This window comes from Electrona antarctica (genome assembly GCF_951216825.1).
Source record: "Electrona antarctica genome assembly, chromosome: 11".
NCBI classification, from domain to species: Eukaryota; Metazoa; Chordata; class Actinopteri; order Myctophiformes; family Myctophidae; genus Electrona; species Electrona antarctica.
Genome location: NC_136792.1, coordinates 21,711,084 through 21,734,776, shown reverse-complemented (window position 1 = coordinate 21,734,776; position 23,693 = coordinate 21,711,084). Strand labels below are relative to the sequence as shown.

At 43.6% G+C, this 23,693-nt stretch overlaps 2 protein-coding genes across 4 annotated transcripts; one reads left to right on the top strand and one right to left on the bottom strand.

The window, feature by feature from the left end:
* Positions 1–529: 529 nt before the first annotated feature.
* Positions 530–10,381, bottom strand: gemin4 (gem (nuclear organelle) associated protein 4). The gene is made up of 6 exons (XM_079514100.1): positions 10,127–10,381; positions 6,094–8,148; positions 5,351–5,507; positions 2,878–3,148; positions 1,729–2,511; positions 530–1,398 (listed from the first exon to the last, which is right to left on the bottom strand). Exons 1-6 carry the CDS (start codon positions 10,134–10,136, stop codon positions 1,177–1,179), a joined length of 3,498 nt encoding a protein of 1,165 aa, XP_079370226.1. The 5' UTR covers positions 10,137–10,381; the 3' UTR covers positions 530–1,176.
* On the top strand, positions 9,865–15,248 carry dhrs13b.2 (dehydrogenase/reductase (SDR family) member 13b.2). 3 transcript variants are annotated; one of them, XM_079514119.1, is made up of 8 exons: positions 9,865–10,005; positions 11,233–11,409; positions 12,707–12,982; positions 13,527–13,856; positions 14,059–14,418; positions 14,658–14,747; positions 14,874–14,888; positions 15,085–15,248. In XM_079514119.1, exons 2-8 carry the CDS (start codon positions 11,244–11,246, stop codon positions 15,183–15,185), a joined length of 1,338 nt encoding a protein of 445 aa, XP_079370245.1. In that variant the 5' UTR covers positions 9,865–10,005; positions 11,233–11,243; the 3' UTR covers positions 15,186–15,248. The 3 variants fall into 3 exon arrangements, with proteins under 3 accessions (XP_079370245.1, XP_079370244.1, XP_079370246.1); XM_079514118.1 differs by lacking the exon at positions 9,865–10,005 and adding an exon at positions 10,844–11,081; XM_079514120.1 differs by lacking the exon at positions 9,865–10,005 and adding an exon at positions 10,844–11,081 and having other exon boundaries at positions 14,869–14,888.
* The last annotated feature ends 8,445 nt before the right edge of the window (positions 15,249–23,693 follow it).

Here is a 23,693-nt window from a genome sequence, read left to right as displayed (position 1 = left end):
GAAATTCAGATATTATATAGTTATATCATTCAACATCGTTATGAAGCACACATTTTAAAGTCATATACATCGACTGATTTTATTTGCTATTTATGCAAGTGTTTCGTTTCATTAGGGCTTATAGATACTAATCTTGGTGTATATTAATATACAGTAAGTATATATACAGTATACACTGTACTATATAGATGCAGACATTTATATTACCGGTAGTTAAACTTATTTCAATCCATTAGTAGAATGAACTGAACCGACATTGAGATGAGGGAAGTCTCTTTTACAGATCTGTTTCCCACATATTTAACATTGGAGCTTTTTAAAGCAAGACCATATCCTGTATGTGTACTATGTACTGTAATCGTAATGTACTGTAAAGAGACTAACACTCAGGTCCGGTCCAGTCAAGGAGATTTTGTCAATGTTAAAGCACCAAGACCTTTTCTATATTTCTGTGTTTGAACATGTTCTGCATTTACAGTAGATATATTTTATGAAGTGCCTTTTATCCACTGAAAAAAAAAAGTTTCAAAACACTATGAATAATAACTGTTTTTATTGAAAAAGAATTGCAGACAAAAATAACCACTCCATATTTGCAATTTGAAATAAACAATGAAGCATACTACAGACATGATTCATTGATGTGTCGTATTGAGAAAAACGTGTAATGGCTTTAGTCTCAGAAAAAAATGATGCACCAACTGTGCCAAAAGCCTTAATTTATGCTCTGTTGCACGATGGTGTTGCTCAATCAACATAATTTGATCATGCCTTCCTTTTCAATGTCATTGCGGTTATAAAAGCAAGTAGTATTTGTCCAGTCAACGAGTAAACCTTTTAAATAGTTTGACAGCCTGTTTGGATGGAACCTATTATCTTCTGGAATTTAGTCGTCACCCAAAGTAGTTTTCATTGACATGAATTTACCGGCCACAGGCTGGCCTCTCTTGGATAGTTCCTCTACCTATCTTGAATATTCAGGCCCTGCACAAGCCTGTCAAGCCTCAATCGGAGATCGACACCATCATTATCTACTGTAGTAAAGTTGGCTTAAATCAAAAGGAATTCTTAGATTCCGAAAAAAGAAATAATGTATTTGGAACAGGTTGACAAACAAGAATTCTACATTCCAAATCTTCAATAGTAGTACAAAGTAGAGGAAGAACATGAGCTATATTACGCCACAGAAACCATGAGCTGAGCAATCTTCTGCTGCAGGACGGCCTTCATTTCTCTGCTCTCTAGGTTTTCTGTAATGGTGGAGAAGAAGTGCCTAGTGTTGTCCATCTCCAAGTGGCTGCAACTATCTGGGAAGGCAGCCATGACCGCCTCATAGTGAGTCAGGATCTCCAGGGCACACAGGAACAGAGATTCACACTGCCCCCCTGGCATCATGACCTGAGAGAAAAATCAGACCCTTTTAATAACATTTGGAAGAAATAGCCGATCTACAAGCTCACAATGCGTTGCAGCGCAATCCTGCTATTCAGAGAATATATTTAGTGTAGAGGGGGGAAAAAGGAAAGGGCCTGACTAGAATAGACCACTGTCTACATTGTCTAGAGACATAACATCATCGTCATTGTCAGAACATGAATACTTAAATATATATATATATATATTTAAGTCTTCATGTTCTGACTACGTAAATGCAGTAGTAGAATAACCACGATTAGGTCAGTGGAACAAAATGTGAAATTATGCGTAGTTGATAAATTAATGTCTGACCTGAACATGTTGGACGTGACAGAAAAGCTGACTCAATACAAAAAGAACCTCCTGGCTGCAAACTGTCCTTGTTCCATTCTTCTGTTGCTCCTTTGGTGGAGTGGCGACAGATGGTTCTGATGAGCAAGTGATGGCTATGGCTGTCTCGGGTGTGGTGGTCGACTTCACTGGGGAAATGTCGTCTGGTGGGTCCATAACTGCTTTGGGAGATTTGGATGATGCGGAGATGGGGTCAGATGTTTTGGGAGAGTCGGATGTAGCAGCGCTTTGAGGAGAGATGGACGATGTGCTGGATGAAGTGAGGGGCAGCTTCCTTCTCACAGACTCCAGCATCTCCCTCATGGAATGGGCATACAGCCTCCCCACATAGGCCCAGCCTTCTACCGGCAGCCAGTCGGAGCAACTGGAGCCGCAGAGGAACTGCAGGACACGGAGGAGGAGAACGGACAGCCGAAGCTCACAGGAGAACTCCCTTAGATTAAGGAGGGGCAGATAGTCCACATACTCCAGGGAATATGGAACATGGAGCTGGCCTGACTGAATCAAGGATCTCAAGGTTCTGAGAAGTCTGGTCCACTCAGAGATGGAGCACCAGGGCAGGGTTTGGGTGATGGCCACCAGCAGGCCTTTGCTGAACATGTTGACGTGGACTGGCTGACGCTGGTCAAGGGAGAGGCAGGACAGCATGGTGGACTGGAGGCTGTCTGATATGGAGCAACACTCCACCCAGGCCAGCAGGCCGGTTCCCTGGCCATACAGAGCCAGTTCCAGACCAGACCACTCCTAGGGAGTGGGAATCAAAGTAAAGATTTTAAAATGTTTCATTTGATTACCCTTTAAAGCAAATGTAGCACAAAAATGTCCCTTTGCAGGGGACGATTCTACAAATGTCTTCAAAAATCATAAAAGTTTTCTGAAAAGCTCAGTGGTTCTCCAACTTTTTCATGTCAAGGACCCCCAAAATTATGTATTTGGCTGCCGATCCCCATCTAAAAATATTTGAGTTAAAATGTTTCCTTCTTGCATCAGCTATTTTTGAATATGCTATATGCTATATATTGCTAAAATCTAAAATAACAGATGCTTTCCTGGTTTTAATGGGTACCGTTAAACAACCAACACAGGACAAATCTATATTCCATATCCTACCTGCTCAGGCAGATCACATACAGCCAGCAGTGATGACGGCACCTCGTGTTTGAAATGCTCCCCCCACACAGGCTTCAGGTGGAACCGGACAGTCCAGTCCAACTCCTCAACCTTGTTGTAGAGCCAGAAGAGAGCTCGGGACCAGGTACTGGGGGCAGACGCAACCTCCCGACCCACCACCTGTGCCAAGGCGGTCAGCACAGAGACCAGGAGCTCCTTGAGGTCCATTGGCAAATGGTGCCCAACGTCCTCTAGCGAATGGTCCCAACATCTGGTGGCAACAACGTGTATTTAGTTTACAAAGGTTTGAGGGTTATTTTAGTGCATCATTAAAATATATTTATTACAATAAATAAATTGTGTGTGTGTGTGTGTGTGTGTGTGTCTGTCTCTTTGGACATTTTGGGAAATATGTGAGCTACTGTATGTAAAAATGTATTGTTTTCTGGCCTGTAAAGCACTTTTGACGAGAAGCGCAATAAAAACATCAAGGTCATTATTATCACTACACTAAAAGGCAAGTCAAGTGGAAGCGCCTGACGTCTAAAGCCTGAGTTACACTAGTTGCACACGCCACGGGTGTCACACCAAAAAGAACCAAAAATAGGCAATCAACAAGCTCACATGTTGCAGCGTGACACATTGTGAGCTATTTCTGCACGCAAGTAAGTATAAATCAGGCTTAGACAAAACAAAAGCCACTATTCAAACAGAAAGTACATGTCATGTGGTCAAACTTGAACAAGGCCTGAACACAGCTGACACACTGCTACACTTTCTTTAACACCGTTTTTCCTTATGTTGGATGCAGACTACTTTCCTTTGTGGATCTACCATGTGTATTTTTACTTGAGTGTTACCTTGGCTTACGCAGACTCCGTGCAGAAGGATACTAGTTGCTACATACACAAAAATCCTTGTAGTACACGGCAGAATAATCTAAAAAGTATGTCTTCAAGAGACAAGAAAGTGGCCACACACACTGATATAGCTGAGGTGCCAATAATTTATTTTGAACTAACGTTTCAGCAGACAACTGCCTTTTTCAGGGTATGTGTGGTACCTTATGCAGACTACCTTCTTATGTGGACCTGCCGTTGTGCTGCTTCTTTTGCACCTTATGTCTAACCTCATGTGCATACACTACAGTTAATACCTGTTGCTTTTTTTTGCTACAATATGTATCTTTGACTTAAGGAAAGAGGCCGCACAGCTCGTAGTCACGATGCTAGAAACTTTATTAAACCAACGTTTCGGCAAGCAGGTTGCCTTCTTCAGGGTATGGTTGCCTTCTTCATACCCTGAAGAAGGCCTTAGGCCTAAATGGGTTAAGTCAAAGTTTTATCTCCTGCGGTCAGCACCTGGTGACTACTGGTGTGACCTTTTTGTTTGTACAATATGTATGTTTGTTTTTTTTTAAAGATATTTTTTTGCGGCTTACGCCTTTTATTGGTTTTTGAAGGGACAGACAGTAGGCTGACAGGAAACGGGAGAGAGATGGGGGAAGACATGCAGTAAAGGCCGTGTCGGGCTCGGGAGTCGAACCCGCGGCACACTGCGACTGGATCACCAGTCGGGTGCCCAGACGGTTACGCCACCGCCTGGGCACAATATGTATGTTTAATATAAATATGTGTATATATGCAGGAGTGAACTGGTCGCTTCACACAACACCAGCTTGTTTTGCAGAATCACACACACACATGCACGCTAGAATGCATCCCCCGCGTTTCATGAGCCAAGTACCCACATTTGCATAACAGGTTGTGCAAATGCATCCTCACATACATTTTGGCTACAGTACTGCTGCTGCCAGAAATATCTGCACGCAACAAGAATGCCTCAGCCACCGCAAAGAAGTGAAAGGTACTAGTATAGTTCAAAGCAGAGGCGTATCTACAAAAAGGCGAGGACAGGCGTCCGCCTGTCCAAATCCATTTTCTGCCTGGCCAAAATCCATACACTGAGGACAAAAACAAGACCTGAGAACTATTAGTGGACAGCGGACTGGCCGTTGCGGTAGAGTGCGACCCTCAATCACCCATTGGAATGCAAATGCGTGCCTTTCAGCCTTTGTATCCTACTGTCTGGCAGGTATATCTCTTTGAAAACCTTTAGTGCTACTGATTGTGCGCAGGGGGACGACAATTAACACATCTTGCCTGCCCAAAATGTAATTCTTGCCTGCCCAAAATGTAATTCCTGGAAACGCCACTGGTTCAAAGCAAACATTTTAGTTTGCTTTAAAAAAATATATCACCATTATATATGTATGCAATCTGAGAAACACATCGGCAAATGAAGTAGAAACAGCTAACAGTCTGTCTCGAGAGACAAATATGTATGTTTCTTTTCGGTTTTTCTACTTGCTCTCCTTTTGCTTTTTTAGCCCACTCTTTTCACTCACTGTAAACGTAAACTTGTGAATGTGATGTGACAATAAAATTTATTCTTTATGAGACTAAGCACCTACCTGATGGCCTGGTTAAGGAGCTGGGCCAGCGTGTAAAGCAGGGGAAATGGAGAGCAATCCAAGACCCAATGTGGAGAAGAAGCTGAATCATGGTGGTCCAGTGAGAAGGCAGCATGGAGAAGCTGGAGACTCAGTTCCAGGCTAATGGGACCACATTCTGCAGACATCAGTACGAAGTTATTTTGTCAGGCAGACAAGAAGTTTCCATTCATAACTTAACTACCACTAAACAATAATGCAATCTTTTTTTTAAACTTTTTGCAACCCATTTTTTAACCCAGTGTATCTAATCCTGGGCGCTAGACTTCCTCTGCCAACCTGGGGGGGAAAGCGGATGGCCTCTTCCACGTGGGACCAGAGACGGGTGCGTGGCTTTGTGACACTGAGCTGGACATATGACGACGATACACGAAAGAAGACAGCACTACCGACTGCCACCATGCCTCCCTAATAATGCAATGTTTTAACCCATTAAGATCTGAGGCCGATTCTACACTTTGAAAGATTTTTCAAAAATAGCAGATGTGCAAGCTTGCAGCGTGTTATTTTGTGGCTGTGCCACGCTGTGAACTTAAAACACTAAAATCTGAAAATGATACAGATGCTTTCCCATTTGAATGGGTTAAACTAAATTTATATTTCAGCCCAAATAATTCTATAAATAGATTATGTCAGTTTGTTGTTTATGACTGCTTTCAACACAGGCCAGATGTTTTAAAGCCAGAAGGAGACAGTATACTCACTTATTGTGTACAGGTGAGGGAGGACAAAGTCTCCAACAACCTCCTGGATGGATAGAAAACTTTGCATCCCATCCTCTCCCGCAGCCTCCATCACAGGTTCCATCAACAGAACCAGGAACCTGAGTAGCTGTTCCCTCTCATTGGCTGACAACAGCTTGGTTGTGATCGTCTCCTGCAGACAACTACAGAGCAGGCTCCTGCCCTCTTCATCACTCTGTTGTGCTCTGTCCCGTCTCTGCTTTGCTCTCAGTCCAGGTAGCTGCTGCAAGATCTTCGCCATGAGAGAAAAAGCCCCCTTATTGAACACAGCAGCATGGCAGCAACTCTTTAAAGTGGCTTCGGGGTTTTGAAACGCCACTCTGGCGATCAAGGAAACAGCCGTGTTCAGGTTGTTTTGCAACACTGCCGCAGAGGCTCCACCACCTCCCTGAATGATGCAGTTGAAGGCCATGTTGAGTTCTTGTCCAAATCCATCTGCTATTGCGCTAGGGAGAGAGTAGCCAAATAACCCTTTATCAGAGATTCCCAGTATCGCAGCCAGTGATTTGTTCTTGTCCTCAAGGGTGAGCTTTGAGAAAATGTCTACCACAATCTTCATCAGTCTTCTGAACTGGCTTACATCGACTGCAGAGTCACTATAGAATTTAGCAATGAGCGTAGACACTAGTTTCATCAGCGTTTCATGCTGCTGGAAGGTTGACTGGTTCCTTTCCAGGCATTCCATCCAGTGCTTGTCGTGTATGGACCAGCTGGTTTCAGAAGCAAATAGCACAGCAAAGTCAGCATAATCTTCCAGGCGATAATCAATGATGGCCATGGTAACTCTAGCAATTACCTCAGGGCTGCTCTGTATAGAAGGGAATGTTAGTGACTCCAGGAGCCCTCCGAGTCTGTGTTTCAGCTCCATGAAGGACTGACACTCATCTGTGCCACTCATAGTCTTGGGTAATGTCATGTCCCCATAGCTCAGGGCTTTGAGGGTTCTTTGAATACTTTGGTCAAGCTTAAATGCTGAGTAACTCGGATCGTCACTTGTCTTCAGCAGCCCTCTGTCTTGCCAACACTGTGCAAGTTCAGTTATGATCTTCAGTGCTTGGCTTAGGGTAATTCCAGAGTGTCTAAATGGACTTGGGCTGTGAGATGCCGACAGGTCCCTCTGGGCTTCCTGGAGCAGCTCAGAGCTAAGTTTAATGTGATTTCTCTCTCTGATCATCACAACCCTAGCAATGAAATTTAATTTGTCTACAGCAGAAAGTGTGACTACTTCATCTATGAGGAAGCAGGTGCAGAGAGTGTCGAGGCAGATGGACAGGGCTTTGCAGCAGAGGTCTGTTGTGGATAGATGATCTTTGATGTCCATCAGCGCATGAAGGAGAACGGTTACAACACTAGTGGCAGAGGAGGATGCAAGTGTTACTGCTGCTGGATTTAGAACTGATGAATCCAACTTCATCCTCTTAGCGATCTGATGAGATGGACCTTCAGATGAGGAGGGACAACCTTGGGAGGAGAGACGAGCAAACTGATTGCCGAAAATCTCCTCCATGTTATCTTCTCCTTTCTTCCCCCTCCACAGTTCCCACCACACGTCCAGAAGGAGGTGGATGTCCTCCTCTGTAGTAGGGCTAGACGTGATGTGCTCGACCAGCCTGCCCAGCTCAGTGCAGACCTGAGTTTGAGGAAGCTCCAGGAGGAACTGTCCAAAGATCTCACTGGCTCCCATTGATTTCACTAGCTCTAGCAACACAACACTGCTGACCTCGGGAAGACCGGTCTGGAGTGTGAAGAAAGGGTTCTCCCTCCAGCCCGTCTCAACATCCTCTTCATTCTCAACACACAGCAGCTTGCACCATAACACACACACTAGCCTCTTGCTCCATTGGATGGCGCTTGTGTTCAGTTCACAGCTGCCATCATCCTGTCTGGAGAGTTCACCGAGTGCCTGTAGGATGGGGGTGCTCACTGCAGCCCAGTCATCTTTCTGAACAGTAGAGAGGGATCTGGGCTGACACAGCTTGTTAGCCAGTAGAAAACCTCCCTGGAGAACTGCTGACTCTGAAAGCAGATGAAAACATACGTCAAAGCAAAGTACATGGATCAGCCAGGACCTGGTGTTCTGCCAGCAGGAGTTCTGCTGGCAGAACTTGAAGTACAGGATTGCCTAGCCGCAATTTGCAACTTTTTTATAATGGGGTGAATCTAGAGTTGCAATAACCTCCATTGACTCTCACCAACATTGGAGCTCTAGGCCAAGCTTGAATTATCCTCTTTCAATCTGCCGAGCTTTTGTTTCATAAAAATCCACCATAGACATGTTATGAGCTACTTTCTGTCAAGATCCTCTGCAGGTGATTCTTTGCTTGAGTTTGGAAGCACTCGTTTTTATTAACGGGTCGCGCTGCTGCCTCCTGCATTATGTGCAAATGCGAAACAGGTGGTACACAGGGCCATAAGGCCATTCAGTGACTTACGATGAGTGCTTCCAAACTCCAGCACTTACAGAAAAAATATCACCTGCACAGAATTTCTTGACAGAAAGTAGCTCATTAGCCCCTTTCGGAACCCTACGTTAAAGTTTCTGACATTTTGATGACTTTAGACGTAGGGTTCCTTCCCGTCGACTTCAAGCGACGTCCTCATTTCAATATGCAGGCTGACTTACGCCAGGGCTCCACCGGACGCGTTGCGTCTCCGTCGCGTCGCGTCAAAAAACGCACCGGTTCAATTTTAATGCACGCGTCGCGTCTCCGTCAACGCGGGCAGTGGAGCCACCCTTCATTGATTAAAAAGGGATCATTCCCTGACGGTGACGGAGACGCGACGCTGACGCGCCCGGTGGAGCCCGGCCGTTACCCTCTCCGACGCGTGTCTGCGCTGTGGGTGTGATGCTGACATATTCCAAAAGAAGAATATAGGAGCTATAGGAGACAACCCTCTGAACCCTCCGCGAACGGCTCAGAAGCCGTTAAGTATTTTTGGCTGGCTATCTGCGCGTTCCTGCCTCTGTCGCAGGTAGCCAGCCACGGTGCTGGAGGCGGGACAATGGGATGTCAATAAGGAAGTCAAGAGAGAATTTCAGAGCTGCCAAAACGGTCTAACAAAGATTAAAAATACTTAACGGCTTCTGCGCCGTTCGTGGGGGGTTCGGTTGTCTCCGTTGTCTCCTATAGCTCTTATATGCTTCTTTTGGAATATGTCAGCATCACACCCACAGCGCAGACACGCGTCGGAGAGGGTAAGTCAGCCTGCATATTGAAATGAGCACGTCGCTTGAAGTCAACGGGAAGGAACCCTACGTCTAAAGTCATCAAAATGTCAGAAACTTTAAGTAGGGTTCCAAAAGGGGCTAGTAGCTCATAACATGTCGGATTTTTGAGTGGTGTAAACCACTCCTATTGAGTGGTGTAAACCACTCCTACAACTGGCTTTTGTGTGCATAAAAAAATGACCATGGTTGCTATGTTCAAAATAATTTCTGACGTAATTAAATCACACCCGGGTGAACTGGATGACCGTAGCAACCGTGGTCATTTTCTCTGCACAGAAAAAGCCAGTTGTGAAATCACATCCGGGTGTGATTTCATTACGTCAGATCAGAGCTGATCAGGCTACATAATACCTTACCTTATTTCATTACGTCAGACATTACGTCAGACCACAGCTGATCATGCTATATAAAACCTTACACCACTCAGTTCACACGGGTGTGATTTTTATGACACAAAAGCTCGGCAGATTGAAAGGGGATTTATTTAACCTTTATTTAACCAGTAAGAACACATTGAGACCGAGTCTCTTTTTCAAGTGGGAACTGGCCAAGCGGCAGAATACATAATTACACTTTCAGCCAAATCATAAATCCATGAACAAATACTCTACATAATTCAAGCTTGGCCTAGAGCTGCAATGTTGGTGAGTTTAACGTTGCCATGCAAGGGCTGTCATGATTTATACACATTTTTCAGGGAACAGATTGTTTATTAGATACGCAGTAGCAGTGCTTGATTGTAATGATACAAAACGGTAACGATACCTTTGTCCATTGTTAGTGAGATAACGGTCTAATAGAAGTGCGTTATTGCAGTACTCGCAAAATACGCTATGAAATTAGCAGACACAATTCCTTATCCAGCGCATGCTTCATAGAAAGTTTTAGTTTTAACTGGATGGAGCGGAGCGCTTCCTCTCTTCCGTATCAACGTGTTCGTGAAAGAGCGTTCTCGCCATCTTCGCTGTTGTGTTTTGCGGCCGTACAGTCACAGTGCCACGAGTAGGACCACACGAGCACTGCATGAGACACGGAGTTATATAAGAGCTTTGATCCCCCAATATAATTAATATTTCACACTACGTTCTACCTGATATGCTATTGCTAAAGGATGTGTGCATAGGCCTAATATCAATAATAACAGTAACGTGACTTTAGTTTTTTATTTACCCAGGGACAACAAAGTACTCGTTTTCAGATACGCCCTGCGAAAGCGTTTGCCTCCATAGACATATATTTGCCTCCATACTGGAATCAAATAAATTCGCTCGACTACTCTACTTGTTTATGTCTATATCCTGTCTAGTGACAATCGGGCAATCAGACAGCGGATACGGAAACGCTGTGCGTACAATGCATGTAGTGGGCGGGGGCGGGGACGGGGTGGCGTGACTGTGACGAGACTCTGACACCAGGACCTGCAGTAAATCAAATGTTTTATTGTGTGGAAAGTTCCACACTCAGTTTAGTAGGTGGCGGTAATGCACCATTTAGCTTTGCCAACCGCCATAAAACTCGACAGAAGAAGAAGAAGAAGAAGACCTGCACTAGTAAACGAAAGTAAAAGCAGTTGGTAGTGGCACTGTACACATTCTCTGGATGTGTTTATAGTTTATACTGTACATAAAGGCAAGCACAAAGTTATGTTCAAGAATTTCTACCGATAAATAAACCATGGGTTTAATCCTAAAGATTCTTATCTACTTGTATCTCTGCGCAGGTTGGTAATTTCTAGCTTTGTAATAGATCTGTAACGTGATGTGTAAAAGTGCTAAATGTAGTCAAATATCTGTAAAAGTGTTCCTGCTAAATTTAGTCAGTCATCATGACTCTCTCTCTCTCTCTCCACCCCCCCCCCCCTCCCCCCACAGGATTCCAGTGCATGCATCAAACATCTTGGTTGGCTTGTCAATTCATTGATCATTATTTGTTCATCGGCCATGAAAATCACACTGAGATAAAGTTCTTTCCCAGAGATGCATTGCTGCAGTTTGGTCAAGCTGGGGACACTCCTATCAATCCTCATGCAATAACGTTCTTGGTCACCAGTAAGTAATCTGTAGGCTGTCAAAGGTTCTATTCTATTCCATTCTTTACTGTATTTTTTACAGTATAGGAATACATTATTCCTACATTTATTCCTACAATTACCCTACCAAATGGCTTGGGCATGTGGGTTTCCTCTAGCCACAAGCAACTCCTAGATGCTATTTTTAAAATATGGCATCTAGAGTTGCAATACCAACCCTTGACAGCCCATTCATCCAAACAGAAAAATCTGATCTAATCTGATTATATTAGACAATGTTAAACTCACCAGCATTGCAGCTGTATGGAAAGCTTGGATTATCCTCTTTGTATCTGTCAAGGGTTTGTTTCATAACAATCCACCATAGATATGTTATGTTATGAGCTACTTACTGACAATAACTTCCAATGCAGATAATGTTTTTTAAAAAAAATAGTTGTTCGAGTTTGGAAGCGCTTGTTGAAACGGTGAATGCATACCATCTGTTTTCAAATAATGCAGGAGGCAGCTAGTAGTAGGACGTTGCGTTATTGAAAACAAACACTTCCAAATCCAAACTCACCTGCACAGCATTTATTGACAAAAACTATAACATGTCTATGGTGGCTTTGGTGGAGTACAGGAGCGGCTGCTGATTTTATACTGTTTCCCTGAAATAAATGGACCAGAACCAGAACATCTGCTGCCTGTCTGCTTCTCAGAACTTCTTGTCGTTTTAGCCTAAAACCTTTCAGAGCCTCTTATACAGGAGAACTCGGTTAGTGTCGTTTAATACAATCAGATCAGACTTGTCTGTTTGGATGAATGGGCTGTCAAGGGTTTGCAACTCTAGATGTCAGATATAAAAAATAGCATCTAAGAGTTGCTTGTAGTCTTCTGTTCCCTATAGAGCGTCGCAGTCCCGCCTCCTACCCGGGACCAGGAAATGAAATCCAATGCATTATTCTCATAGACATTTCGTAAAGTATTTATTTAAAGACGGTTACGCCGCGGACAAAGCCAACTCGAGTCGTGACAACTCATGACAACACAAACAATATTTTGGACCAAACAAATAATTAGAAAGAAGAAAAAAACGGCAGGTTACAACACTTTTTTTGTTGTTTTTCTTCTTTCTAATTATTTGTTTGGTCCAAAATATTGTTTGTGTTGTCATGAGTTGTCACGACTCGAGTTGGCTTTGTCCGCGGCGTAACCGTCTTTAAATAAATACTTTACGAAATGTCTATGAGAATAATGCATTGGATTTCATTTCCTGGTCCCGGGTAGGAGGCGGGACTGCGACGCTCTATAGTATCTCCCGTTTGTCATTCTAGATTCAAAGGTGGATCTGCAGAGATATGTACAGGGTGCTGCTGCAGATCAGCTGCAGTGTGAGTTGCGTTGGCACAGTACAGAAGGAAACCAGCTCCGCTGGCCTAGCCATGGAGCCCAGGAGTACGACCGTTGGTTCACCTGCTCCCTCAAACATACTGAGGGTCTGTTTGCTGTCACCGGCTTCCTCAGACACACCCCTGCTATGCCACCCTCAGCACAGGAGGACCATCGCATCAAGCCGGCTATTGGAGATAGAGATACAATCACCACTTCGGGTAACAGTGATCACAGTTTGCTTTCACGAAGAGCTGACATTTCATGTAGAACTTTTAATGGATTTTGCATATTACATTTTGTGTAGCCTGGGTTTGCGTCTTTATGGTCGGCAACCATAACTGCGGTGTCAAGTGGTGGTAATGAGAGCCGCAGTTATGATTGCGCCCAGGGCAGCACTCCGCAGATTTGTCTATACACACATTATGCACTTGTCAGCATATTTGCAGTGTCTTCCTGTTTTTTGTGCTTTGCTTTCATTCAGCTGCATTTGGTTTATGTTTGGGAGATAAGCAGATGTGTGTGTGTGTGTGTGTGTGTGTGTGTGTGTGTGTGTGTGTGTGTGTGTGTGTGTGTGTGTGTGTGTGTGTGTGTGTGTGTGTGTGTGTGTGTGTGTGTGTGTGTGTGTGTGTGTGTGTGTGTGTGTGTGTGTGTGTGTGTGTGTGTGTGTGTGTGTGTGTTATTGTATACTGAGTACTTAGTTCAAACAGGAGACAAGCCTCATACTGTATATACTCTGTGTGTTCCTCACATCTGCTTGTACAGTGGCCATGGTGCTCCAAACTCACACTCCATTGGTGCGTGCGCGACTGCTGTCAGACCAAAAGATCCACTGCCAGTTTGCCATTGACCACAAGGGGCCAAACCTCACAATGGAATGGCATTGGAATAGGCGCGGAGAGCGAGTCAAACAGTTCAGCCATGCTAGCCGCTCAGGGCAAACACAGGGGAAAGGGGTTACGGTGAAGGACCTGGTAGGAGGAGATGCCTCCCTTTCCTTATCCCTCGTCAAGATCTCCAACGAGGGGTCGTATGTCTGTTCTGTGTCTGTGCCGCCACTGTTCACCAGTCACGATATTGTTCTGCATATCATAGGTGAGTATAGGTCGTGGACCCTGGTGTGAAAGCAATGGTGTCATAAATATAGCCTTGCATGGATGCCATTACCGGAGGTGGCTAAGAAACATAATACCATGATTTACATGAAAGCATTAAAATGCATTTGGCTGATAGGTATTTAAATATACTTAAGTAATCTCCACGGTATAGTAATCCTAATTCTTTTTGACCCCCTAAGAGCCTCCTCGTGTTACCCTCAATGTGGACACTGACCTCTCCCTGCCAGAAGGTGGTGAGCAGAAATTTGTCTGCACAGCAGATGGCTACTATCCCCTGGACGTGGATATTGAGTGGTACCACTACCAAGAGGCACCTGGCCCTGGGGCGTCGAACAAGCGAGTTGGCGCTCCACTTCCCAAGAGGCTGGAGAACGTTGTCTTTTCTAGCCACAAACACCACCTGGACAAGACGTACTCACTGTCAGCCTTCTTCTACATCCAGGCCTCGCTCAGGGATTCAGGGAGTCAGTTTGTCTGTAGTGTTTCCCACAGTTCCCTTCGCATGCCCATCCGTAAGAGCGTCACATTGACTGTCCAAGGTGAGAAAATTGTCTGACAGTTACGAAGAACTGAAATGTTGTTACATTTGTTTAAAAGCAACATATAGCATTGTGCACGTGATGTGTCATAGCTTATTCAAATTGTGTTTGCAGTCTTTTCTCACCACAAACAATGAACACAATTTGTTTATTCCCAAATAACTGCAATGATGTTTAGGTACCAGATGGTGGCAGTACAGTGTTAAGGCTGACAACTAATAGCTTTGTGTCTGTTCCAGAGACAGCCAGCTGGTTTTACAGTGGTGTTATAGTCTTCATGGTCACGCTGTTTATAATCTTGTGTGTGCTGCTATACTATCTGCACTCAGGTGAGTCTCACAAGCACCACTGGAATTTGCTACACTTCCTGTGATATTCATTGAAAATGCAGATTTGTCACATAAAATGTTTGTGTTCAAGAGAGTAATTGTGACCTTTGTAATTCCTCAGTACAGCAAGACGCGATTACGGTAAGTTTCTTTGCAAAAACAATTCTGCTGACACGTTTTGTTTGTCATTGGGTTTTAGATGCCATATATAAAATAACACAGAAATATAACTGTGTGTGTGTGTGTGTGTGTGTGTGTGTGTGTGTGTGTGTGTGTGTGTGTGTGTGTGTGTGTGTGTGTGTGTGTGTGTGTGTGTGTGTGTGTGTGTCCTGAGCAGAGGAACCCCTATTGAGAGGCCTTATCTACACAAACAGGCCAGAGACCATCAGTGATGAAGATTGTATCACTCGCTGCCATCAACTTGAGTGGTTGTTCTAAAATGGGTCTGGGGATCCTCCTGGATGCTTTGGAAAGTGGTCGGAAATAAAGTAAAGTAAACATGATTTGAACATGCACGGTACATCATTATCATATGTAACTTACCCTTCAAATTCTTGTTTGTCCTCAAAATGACTGGCTGTCAAGTGTTTTGTAGAAATATTGGGCCTTAAATGTTAAGAAATTATTATATGTATTTGGCCCCTCATTTGTAATTCCAGGGGATAGTGATTTTGTGCAACATGTCTAAATGTAACAGACCCCAGGTTGAGAAACACTGGTTATATTATGTTATGGCTTATGGGGTCTCGTCTCCTGCCACAAAATGTTTTCAAACATTTTCTTGTTGAATGCTTGGACACAATGAATGTTTGAATGCTGCATTTTGGTGTTAATGTAACTATTATAAATAAGAAAATAGGTTAATAAAAAATGTTGCTGATTGTGAAATCTCATGTAGGCTACAGTAGGCTAATACAAGTATTTTATTAAATGAATACCCGCTGCCTTCATGGATTAAATACTGGACTTCCAATTCAGTCGAGGTTTAACCACTTAAGCCAAATTTATGGTGTGAAAATAGCGCGGAAATAGCCAAATCTATTAAAAGAGCCATGAAGATAAGAAAAATAAACAGGAAAGGTGAAACGCAAATTAACTATGCAGAGTAAAATAATATGTCCTATGCCTATGGGTTTATTTAATCCATTCTGGGCGGGAAGCCCTATTGGTGTTTTAAGCATTATGTTACACTTTAGTGCCGCGCTACGAGCTTATATAGGTCTGCTATTTTTGAAAAATCGTGAAAATGCGGCACAAATCTTTGAATATATATTATATTCTTTCAGAGCGAACGGTTTTAACTCAAATCTTTGCTTCCGAGGGGTTCCTGGAATAACATATTTTCAGATGGGGGTCGGTGGCCAATTACATATAATTTTTGGACTCCTTGACATGAAATATTGAGCACCGCTGATACAGAAACATAGGTATTTCAAAAAACTGTCAGGATTTAGAAGACATTTTTTAAATTTCGACGTCAGGCCTATTTAAGCCATAACCCATTAATATTCATCCACTTTTCCACCGGGGTTGAACCTGTTCTGTTCTTTTTTTCCTGGGTATTTTACTGGTTTTTAGACAGCTGGTGGATGGAAATGAAGCTCCACCCACGCGGCAGAATGCCACTGGGGCAAGCTTTTCTGGGAATCTGGCCGACGCGGCAATCTGGCCGACGCCGCGTGGGTGGAGCTTAATTTCCATCCACCAGCTGTCTAAAAACCCGGAAGAGACGCCGGCAGACAGAGGCTTTTGGCCGCGCATGGAATCCTAGGTGTGCTTACACCCGATGTGTGACACTAGCTGCCACATAATGTGTGAAGAAATGTATTTCCTGTCCTGCGTATTGAAAGAAAATGAAATGTAACATACTGGGTGATATAAAAGGGAATATATTTGTTAAAATATGGCTGAATATTTAACCCCGAAATGTAGTGTACGGAAAATATGTTTTGAATTGTTTTGTGTAGTTAAACCATGGTCATTCATTTCCTGTTCCATAGGGGGAGCTGTGGGGGAAAGCATGTTAGCAATAGTTCCAGGAAGTGAGGTATCAGGAACATCTAAAAAAAAAAGTACAGGAAGTAAGACGGCCAGGGGTTCCATTTTAGGTATCAAAATAGGTATCACGGACGGTTCTGTGAAAGCACCAACGTTCCAAGGATCTTCTAGAACCAAAATTATTTTGGTGGAACCACTTGTGTTGTAGACCCCTTGTCTAGTGTGTTGCGCCCCAGTGAGGTGAACTGATATGGCAAATGACAATGAGCCAATTTGCTCAACAATAGAAACAAGCCCCTGAGGGCTTTTTGCACTTTCCTTTAACATAACGTTTGACTGTACTACATGCACAGACTAAATGTTTTTATAATCGTCATGGGGGCCCCCCGATTACATACAAAGTCAATGCAAGACGAGAATTGCGCGAACGTGCGCGGCGCGACCTGGTGCGGTACAAACGGGACGAACCGAGGCGAATATATATATTCAGGTCCAATTCCTCATGGAGGCCGAGGCCCCCTGGCCCCCACAGACTCTACGTCACTGACTACATGTACTGTTATCAAACTTGTTAATAAAGTCAAGTCAATCAACAGTTCACTGAGCGCTGTAGTCCACTCACTCACAGGGATAAACAGTTCTATCCTCAGACCAGTACCAGATGTGGGGACTTTAGTGCGTGTGTGTGTGTGTGTGTGTGTGTGTGTGTGTGTGTGTGTGTGTGTGTGTGTGTGTGTGTGTGTGTGTGTGTGTGTGTGTGTGTGTGTGTGTGTGTGTGTGTGTGTGTGTGTGTGTGTGTGTGTGTGTGTGTGTGTGTGTGTGTGTGTGTGTGTGTGTGTGTGTGTGTGTGTGTATTGTGCAGCACTGCCTGCCAGCCCGCAGGAGCCTGGGGGGGGGGGGGGGGGTGAGAAGGTGCGTGTGGCCCAGGTTTGATCACACATGTTCAAGGAAAACAAACAGAAGACAACAGCACTAGATCTCTTTGGGAGGTATAGAGAGAGCGAGGGAGGAAGGGACTGAGGTGGAGAGAGAGAAAAGTGTAGCAGGAGAGATAGCGTGAAAATAATGGGGAAAGAGAATGATAGTGGGAGTTAACCATTTAATGTTTTTGCTATTAATATGAGTAAAGCACTTTGAGCTGCATTTCATGTCATGAAAGGTGCTATATAGATACAGTTTTTTTATTTATTTTTATTAAACCCGCTATACTTGCAACTGTACTTGGTTACACTCTTTTTGTTCACTCTACACCAAATTTCGTAGCCAAAAATAGAATAGGGATGCTGGGGTTTACATGGTTAAAGAGAGTGAGCTTGTGCATGAAATCAAGTAGAATGTGGTGGTTTTGTTTTCCAGCAGTGTCAGATTTGGCCAGAGTCCAGGCAAGGCACCTGTGGAGTTGACAGGGGATCTGACACTGTTGCACTTTATTGCTCCCAGGGAGGCTGAAAAACAAAAAGAACATTTTATTGAGCTCAGAAATTATGAATGTTGGCCCGGGCCAGCCTAGCGGTCCGGGCACCTACTAGGCTGCGAATCCAGCCTGACCTGGGTTCGACTCCCGATCCCGACGACCTTTGCTGCGTGTCACTCCCCATCTCCCTCCCCCCATTTCCAACTTACTATAGTATAAATAAAGGCAGAAAATGCCCCAAAAGTTTAAAAAAAGGATATTATGAATGTAGCGTTAAAATCGAGGACGTACTTACGCTGACATAAGGCAACAAAAGCCATTGTTACAGGAGAAAGGGATGTACAGTAAAATCCTCCACATTCATTCAACACATAAGTGGGACCCAAATGGACCCATTTGGGTGTCATCTTTACACTCTTGGGGTGCAGGTCCATTTGGATTCTATTTTTACACTCCCAAGAGTTAGGCTTTCACTGTGCATGAGCACAGTGTCCTAAGGACAAGTGAACCATCAGGTATTGCATCAATCCACTGTAATTACAGTGACTTCATTCAGTCATAGACGGACTCTAAAGACCTTAAGCCAGTATAAGCAGACAGGAGACGAGTCAGGTCTGGTTCAGGAGGTGGGTTTGTTTTAGTAAAGGTATCTTGTACCTTGTGGTTAATCCCCAGACACTGTCACTGTGCACAAGACAATTAGCATGGGATCTCAAGTCCCTGCAATACCTTTGGATGTTTTAAATACAGTAAATATATCATCCCTCTTTCCTTCTCATTTTCTAAGCCTGTGCACTGTGAAATCCTAACTGCAGAGTTTACTGTGTGTGGTCATGGGTTAAAAGCAGAACTTTCAGGGTATGTTTCTATATTGTAATGTATATCTGGTTATTTAAACAGAACTTTGTTTGACATGTGTATTGTGTATACAATTTTGTTATGTGTGAAGTGGTCAACGAGTTAGTCAATGCACAAATTGCACAATCCATGAAATCAATGACAAATAGAACTGCCTAGTGCCGAGGGATCCCACATTTATTTAACAAGGGTAACCACAAACATTATTTGCATTTGGCAGATTTGTAGGTTTTGGACAAAGAGATTTGGTGTAGTAGACAGAAAAAAGCGGTCCAGTTGTAACTTTGACATGGTTAAACAAGGTGTCCTCCCTATGTGGGGCCCCTCCTCATGACCCCTGTGTTAAAGCGGTCCAGTTGTAACTTTGACATGGTTAAACAAGGTGTCCTCCCTATGTGGGGCCCCTCCTCATGACCCCTGTGTTTATTCTTACCTGTCAAACGATGGTGTCAGTGCTTGACTTTTTGTATGTTTATGCTAGACGAGTGTTCCATGTGCTTGTGTGTGGGTGTCAGGCTGTCAGCATTTGACTCCACGTGTGTGTGTGTGTGTGTGTGTGTGTGTGTGTGTGTGTGTGTGTGTGTGTGTGTGTGCGTGTGCGTGTGCGTGCGTACGTGCGTGCGTGCGTGTGTGTCTGTCCTCTGATCCACAGAGTGACCTTATAATCATAATATGTCCCCTGCATACACAGTGGTAACCTTAGCCCAGTGGAAATTGCAGGTCAAGGTAGGTGTGTGTGTGTGTGTGTGTGTGTGTGTGTGTGTGTGTGTGTGTGTGTGTGTGTGTGTGTGTGTGTGTGTGTGTGTGCGTGCGCGCACGTGCGCGTGTGTGCGTGCGTTTGAGTAATTGTAACTAAGTAGCCCATAAGGCAAGTGACCAAACCACAGGCCACACACTGCAAACGTAATCAAAATGTGTGCATGCATGGAGAAAGCGGCTGTGTGTGTGTGTGTGTGTGTGTGTGTGTGTGTGTGTGTGTGTGTCTGTGGCTTCTCTCTTTTGGCTCAACTGTGCTTAATCTGTTCTTCTGCTTCCCCTCTCCTTTTCATTAATTCCTCCACAAACGCCGTTGTTTCTCTTCTTCCTTGCTATTTCTTTATTTCTCTACAGTATCTCAACTCGGAATGTATAACATAACTCACCTTGTAACTCGCCCAGAACATAAACTCATAATCACAGATGACAGGCTAAATTCTGTTCAATTCAACCACACGGATTAGTGTTCGACAAAATATGAATGCCATGCAGAAGCCCACAGGAGTGAGTTCTGCAACTTAGGCTGGTTGAATACTATATAAAAGCAACTCATTACTCTTACCATTCTCACTGACAGTGCTATTGCAGACTGTCAGTTTCTGTTCATATTAACCTCAGCCAAGACTGTCTGTCTCCCGAGTCCCGACTGTCTTGCTCTCTTGCGCTCATAGCCAGTTTATCTGAGCTCAAGTCTGATGAGGTCAGGTTGCATGGAGTCACAGCAAGTGAGTAATAAAACATATAAATACATGCAGCAGTTTGGAAGCAATGAGCTCATATTAAAAACACATGCATGAGGTTTCTGCCCAGGACTGACATTGCACCCGTATCGACGAGTTTCTGGGTATTTTGTGATGAAACTCTGCAGTTGCGTAAGAGGGTGAAATATGATTTATATTGCTCTCAGCAACCCAACATTAGGCCGGCTCATAAAGTCGATATGTCATTGCATAGCTTTGTGCGTAGTGTCAGAAAAATGTATGAGGATAGCCAGTGCAACTCCCAGGGGAATTTCAAAGATTGCTTCTTTGCAAGATATGACATATTTTTATTTGTGCAGCACTTCTGGCATGTACAAAGCTTTCATTTTCTGTGTTGACAATACAATGATAAGAACGTATTGGTGACCACAGTGGCATATCTCTCTATAATTCAGTAAGAGTTGTTTTGACTGAGTAAAAGATGAACTGCATAATAACTGCACATAAAGTGTATTATTAGCTTGGATGACTCATTCTGTGTTTACATGGAAACTAACTGTAATAACTGTAATTGATAGTAGTCCAAAGAAACTGATGTGCATGTGAATATGCATGTGTGTGTGGATGAGGTTTTCTGTGTTTATATAGACATATTCCCTGCCCCAGTGTACTGTACCATGAAGTTTTAAATGTCTTTCTGGAATATGTATTCTATTGTAGGCCTACTGTAATTCCAGAGTGGCTATGTCCAGCTCAGCCCCTAGTGTGAGACCGTACAGCCCCTAAAGTACGTACACGCACGCACACACACACACACACGCACGGACACGCACGCACGCACACACACACACACACATACATACATACATACATACATACATACATACATACATACATACATACATACATACATACATACATACATACATACATACATACACACACACACACACACACACACACACACATTCCTGGGTCTGACTGGTCTCAAAGTGTGATAGCATCCATTGAGGCAGGGGTTCCAAACAATTTTCTCTATCAGGGCTCATATCATCTCTAAAGCATTAACAGCCCACCCATGATCTGACCACTGAAGAGTTAAGTGGTCAGATGGGTGGACCACATGCTTTTTCAGAGCATGTCTATTTTAATGATCAGTCAATCGATAATGTAATGTTATATTATGATTACAATTTTAGTGTTTTGGCAATTATTTGGAGGCCAAATGGTTAGGGTTAGGGTTAGCAATAGCCCACAGGTTGAGCACATTGAGAGGGGAAACGCAAGAAGTCGTCAATATTTTTCTACTCCCCATGGCTACCATGTTGTCACTGAGATGATCAGCTATAAAGGCTGTTATTCGATAGATGACAGGCTAAACTCTGAGCTCCTAGCTATGGTAGACAGATGCTAACCTAGCTCCTCTTACTTTTGATTTACACTGGAAATAAATGTTGTTATTAGCTCAGTGGAAACTACAAGTCAGGAACAGGGAATATCCCCTGTGCATGTGGTGTGTGCGTGTTTATTGGTATGTGTGGGTGTGCAATGTGCATGTTTGAGTGTGTAACTGTGTATCTGTGTGCATGTGTGCTAAGCCTGTGTTGTAGTGTTGCACCAAAACTCTTTAATGTTTAAAAAATATGCGTTGATATACTTCAGTCTTCCCTGCTTTGTTGAGGATATTGGACGTTCCTGCTTTAGGTTCTATTAAGATTAGACCCACCTGGCTCCTGTGATGCAGTCATAAGCTATTAGTAAAGCTCCATAATTAAGTGTTCCTACTCTAATCCACATCTGGTCTATGATCTTATTCTGGAAAAGGCTCTTTTAATTATGGAGAATGGGGACCGTGTGTGTGTGTGTGTGTGTGTGTGTGTGTGTGTGTGTGTGTGTGTGTGTGTGTGTGTGTGTGTGTGTGTGTGTGTGTGTGTGTGTGTGTGTGTGTGTGTGTGTGTGTGCACGCATTTGCACGCTCCTGATGACAGTATAAAACATTTCTCTACCTGCTTCATTTTCTCTCTGTGTTTCTCGTCTTATTCCATCCGTCCCTGTGTCTCCATTCCTCCCTCTCTCTCAGTACCTCTTTCAGCAGCCATTTAATTTGTGAAGGAACTTCCATCAGCGAGGAAACCAACGTTCTAAAAACGTCTGCACCACATATCGGAGAGATGGTCTTCTCCCCTCCGCATGGCATTTCCCTGTGTGTTGCAAGCTATAATTTAAAAGCAGACATCCAACTGGTACTTAAGTGGAATCCATCGGCTATTTGATGTGTAGGCACTAGGTGGTGTTTAAGATGATTCCATATTGAAAGATGATGTACAGCATGCATCCATTCCACCATCATTACTTAAATCCTATGTATTTCGTTGACCGGGGTCCACCAGGGGTCTATACTTAGCCCCCTCCTTTTTTCCCTGCACACCAAATCTCTTAGCTGAAGTAGCAATACACAAGCTCTCAATTTGAGGTTGTAGCTATTTTCACCGAATGTTCACCTGTTTTTGCAGAATATTCGCCTATTATGACATGCCCAGAGTTGAGATGCTGAGGTTCATGGCCTTAATGCTGTTGACACTGGATTAGGATCTGTTTTATTTTGCAATGAGGTGGCCAGATGTGTGTGTGTGTGTGTGTGTGTGTGTGTGTGTGTGTGTGTGTGTGTGTGTGTGTGTGTGTGTGTGTGTGTGTGTGTGTGTGTGTGTGTGTGTGTGTGTGTGTGTGTGTGTGTGTGTGTTTGCGCGCGCGTGTGACGTGTGCTGGGAAAAAAGGTACTTATGACCATGTATGGCCATTTATGGGTATGAGGAGCACATGGAGGAGAGGGGCTGAAACGGAGCTTCTCTGCCTGTTAGACAGAGGGTCTAAAGTAGGACTGGAACAAATCAAATCATTATCACCGGTATTTAAGACTTTTTACTTTTTCCTCGATTACAAGTAATGAACCAGATCTATAAGCTCTGTTGTGTTGCGCTGCGTTGTGAGCTTGTAGACTGTCTATTTTGACTATTTATTTATGCCAGCATTTACAACGTGGGTTAATCAGATCAATTTAGTCGATTATAAAAAAACATCTATTCAAAGGTTTGTGTGTCGATTCATTGATGTTAAGGTCCTATTACAAAAAAATACGACCTCCTTCTCAATTATTCAATTCACATTCATTGGTTCTCAATATGGGTTTCCATATATTTTCGGCCCATGAAAAAGTAGCCG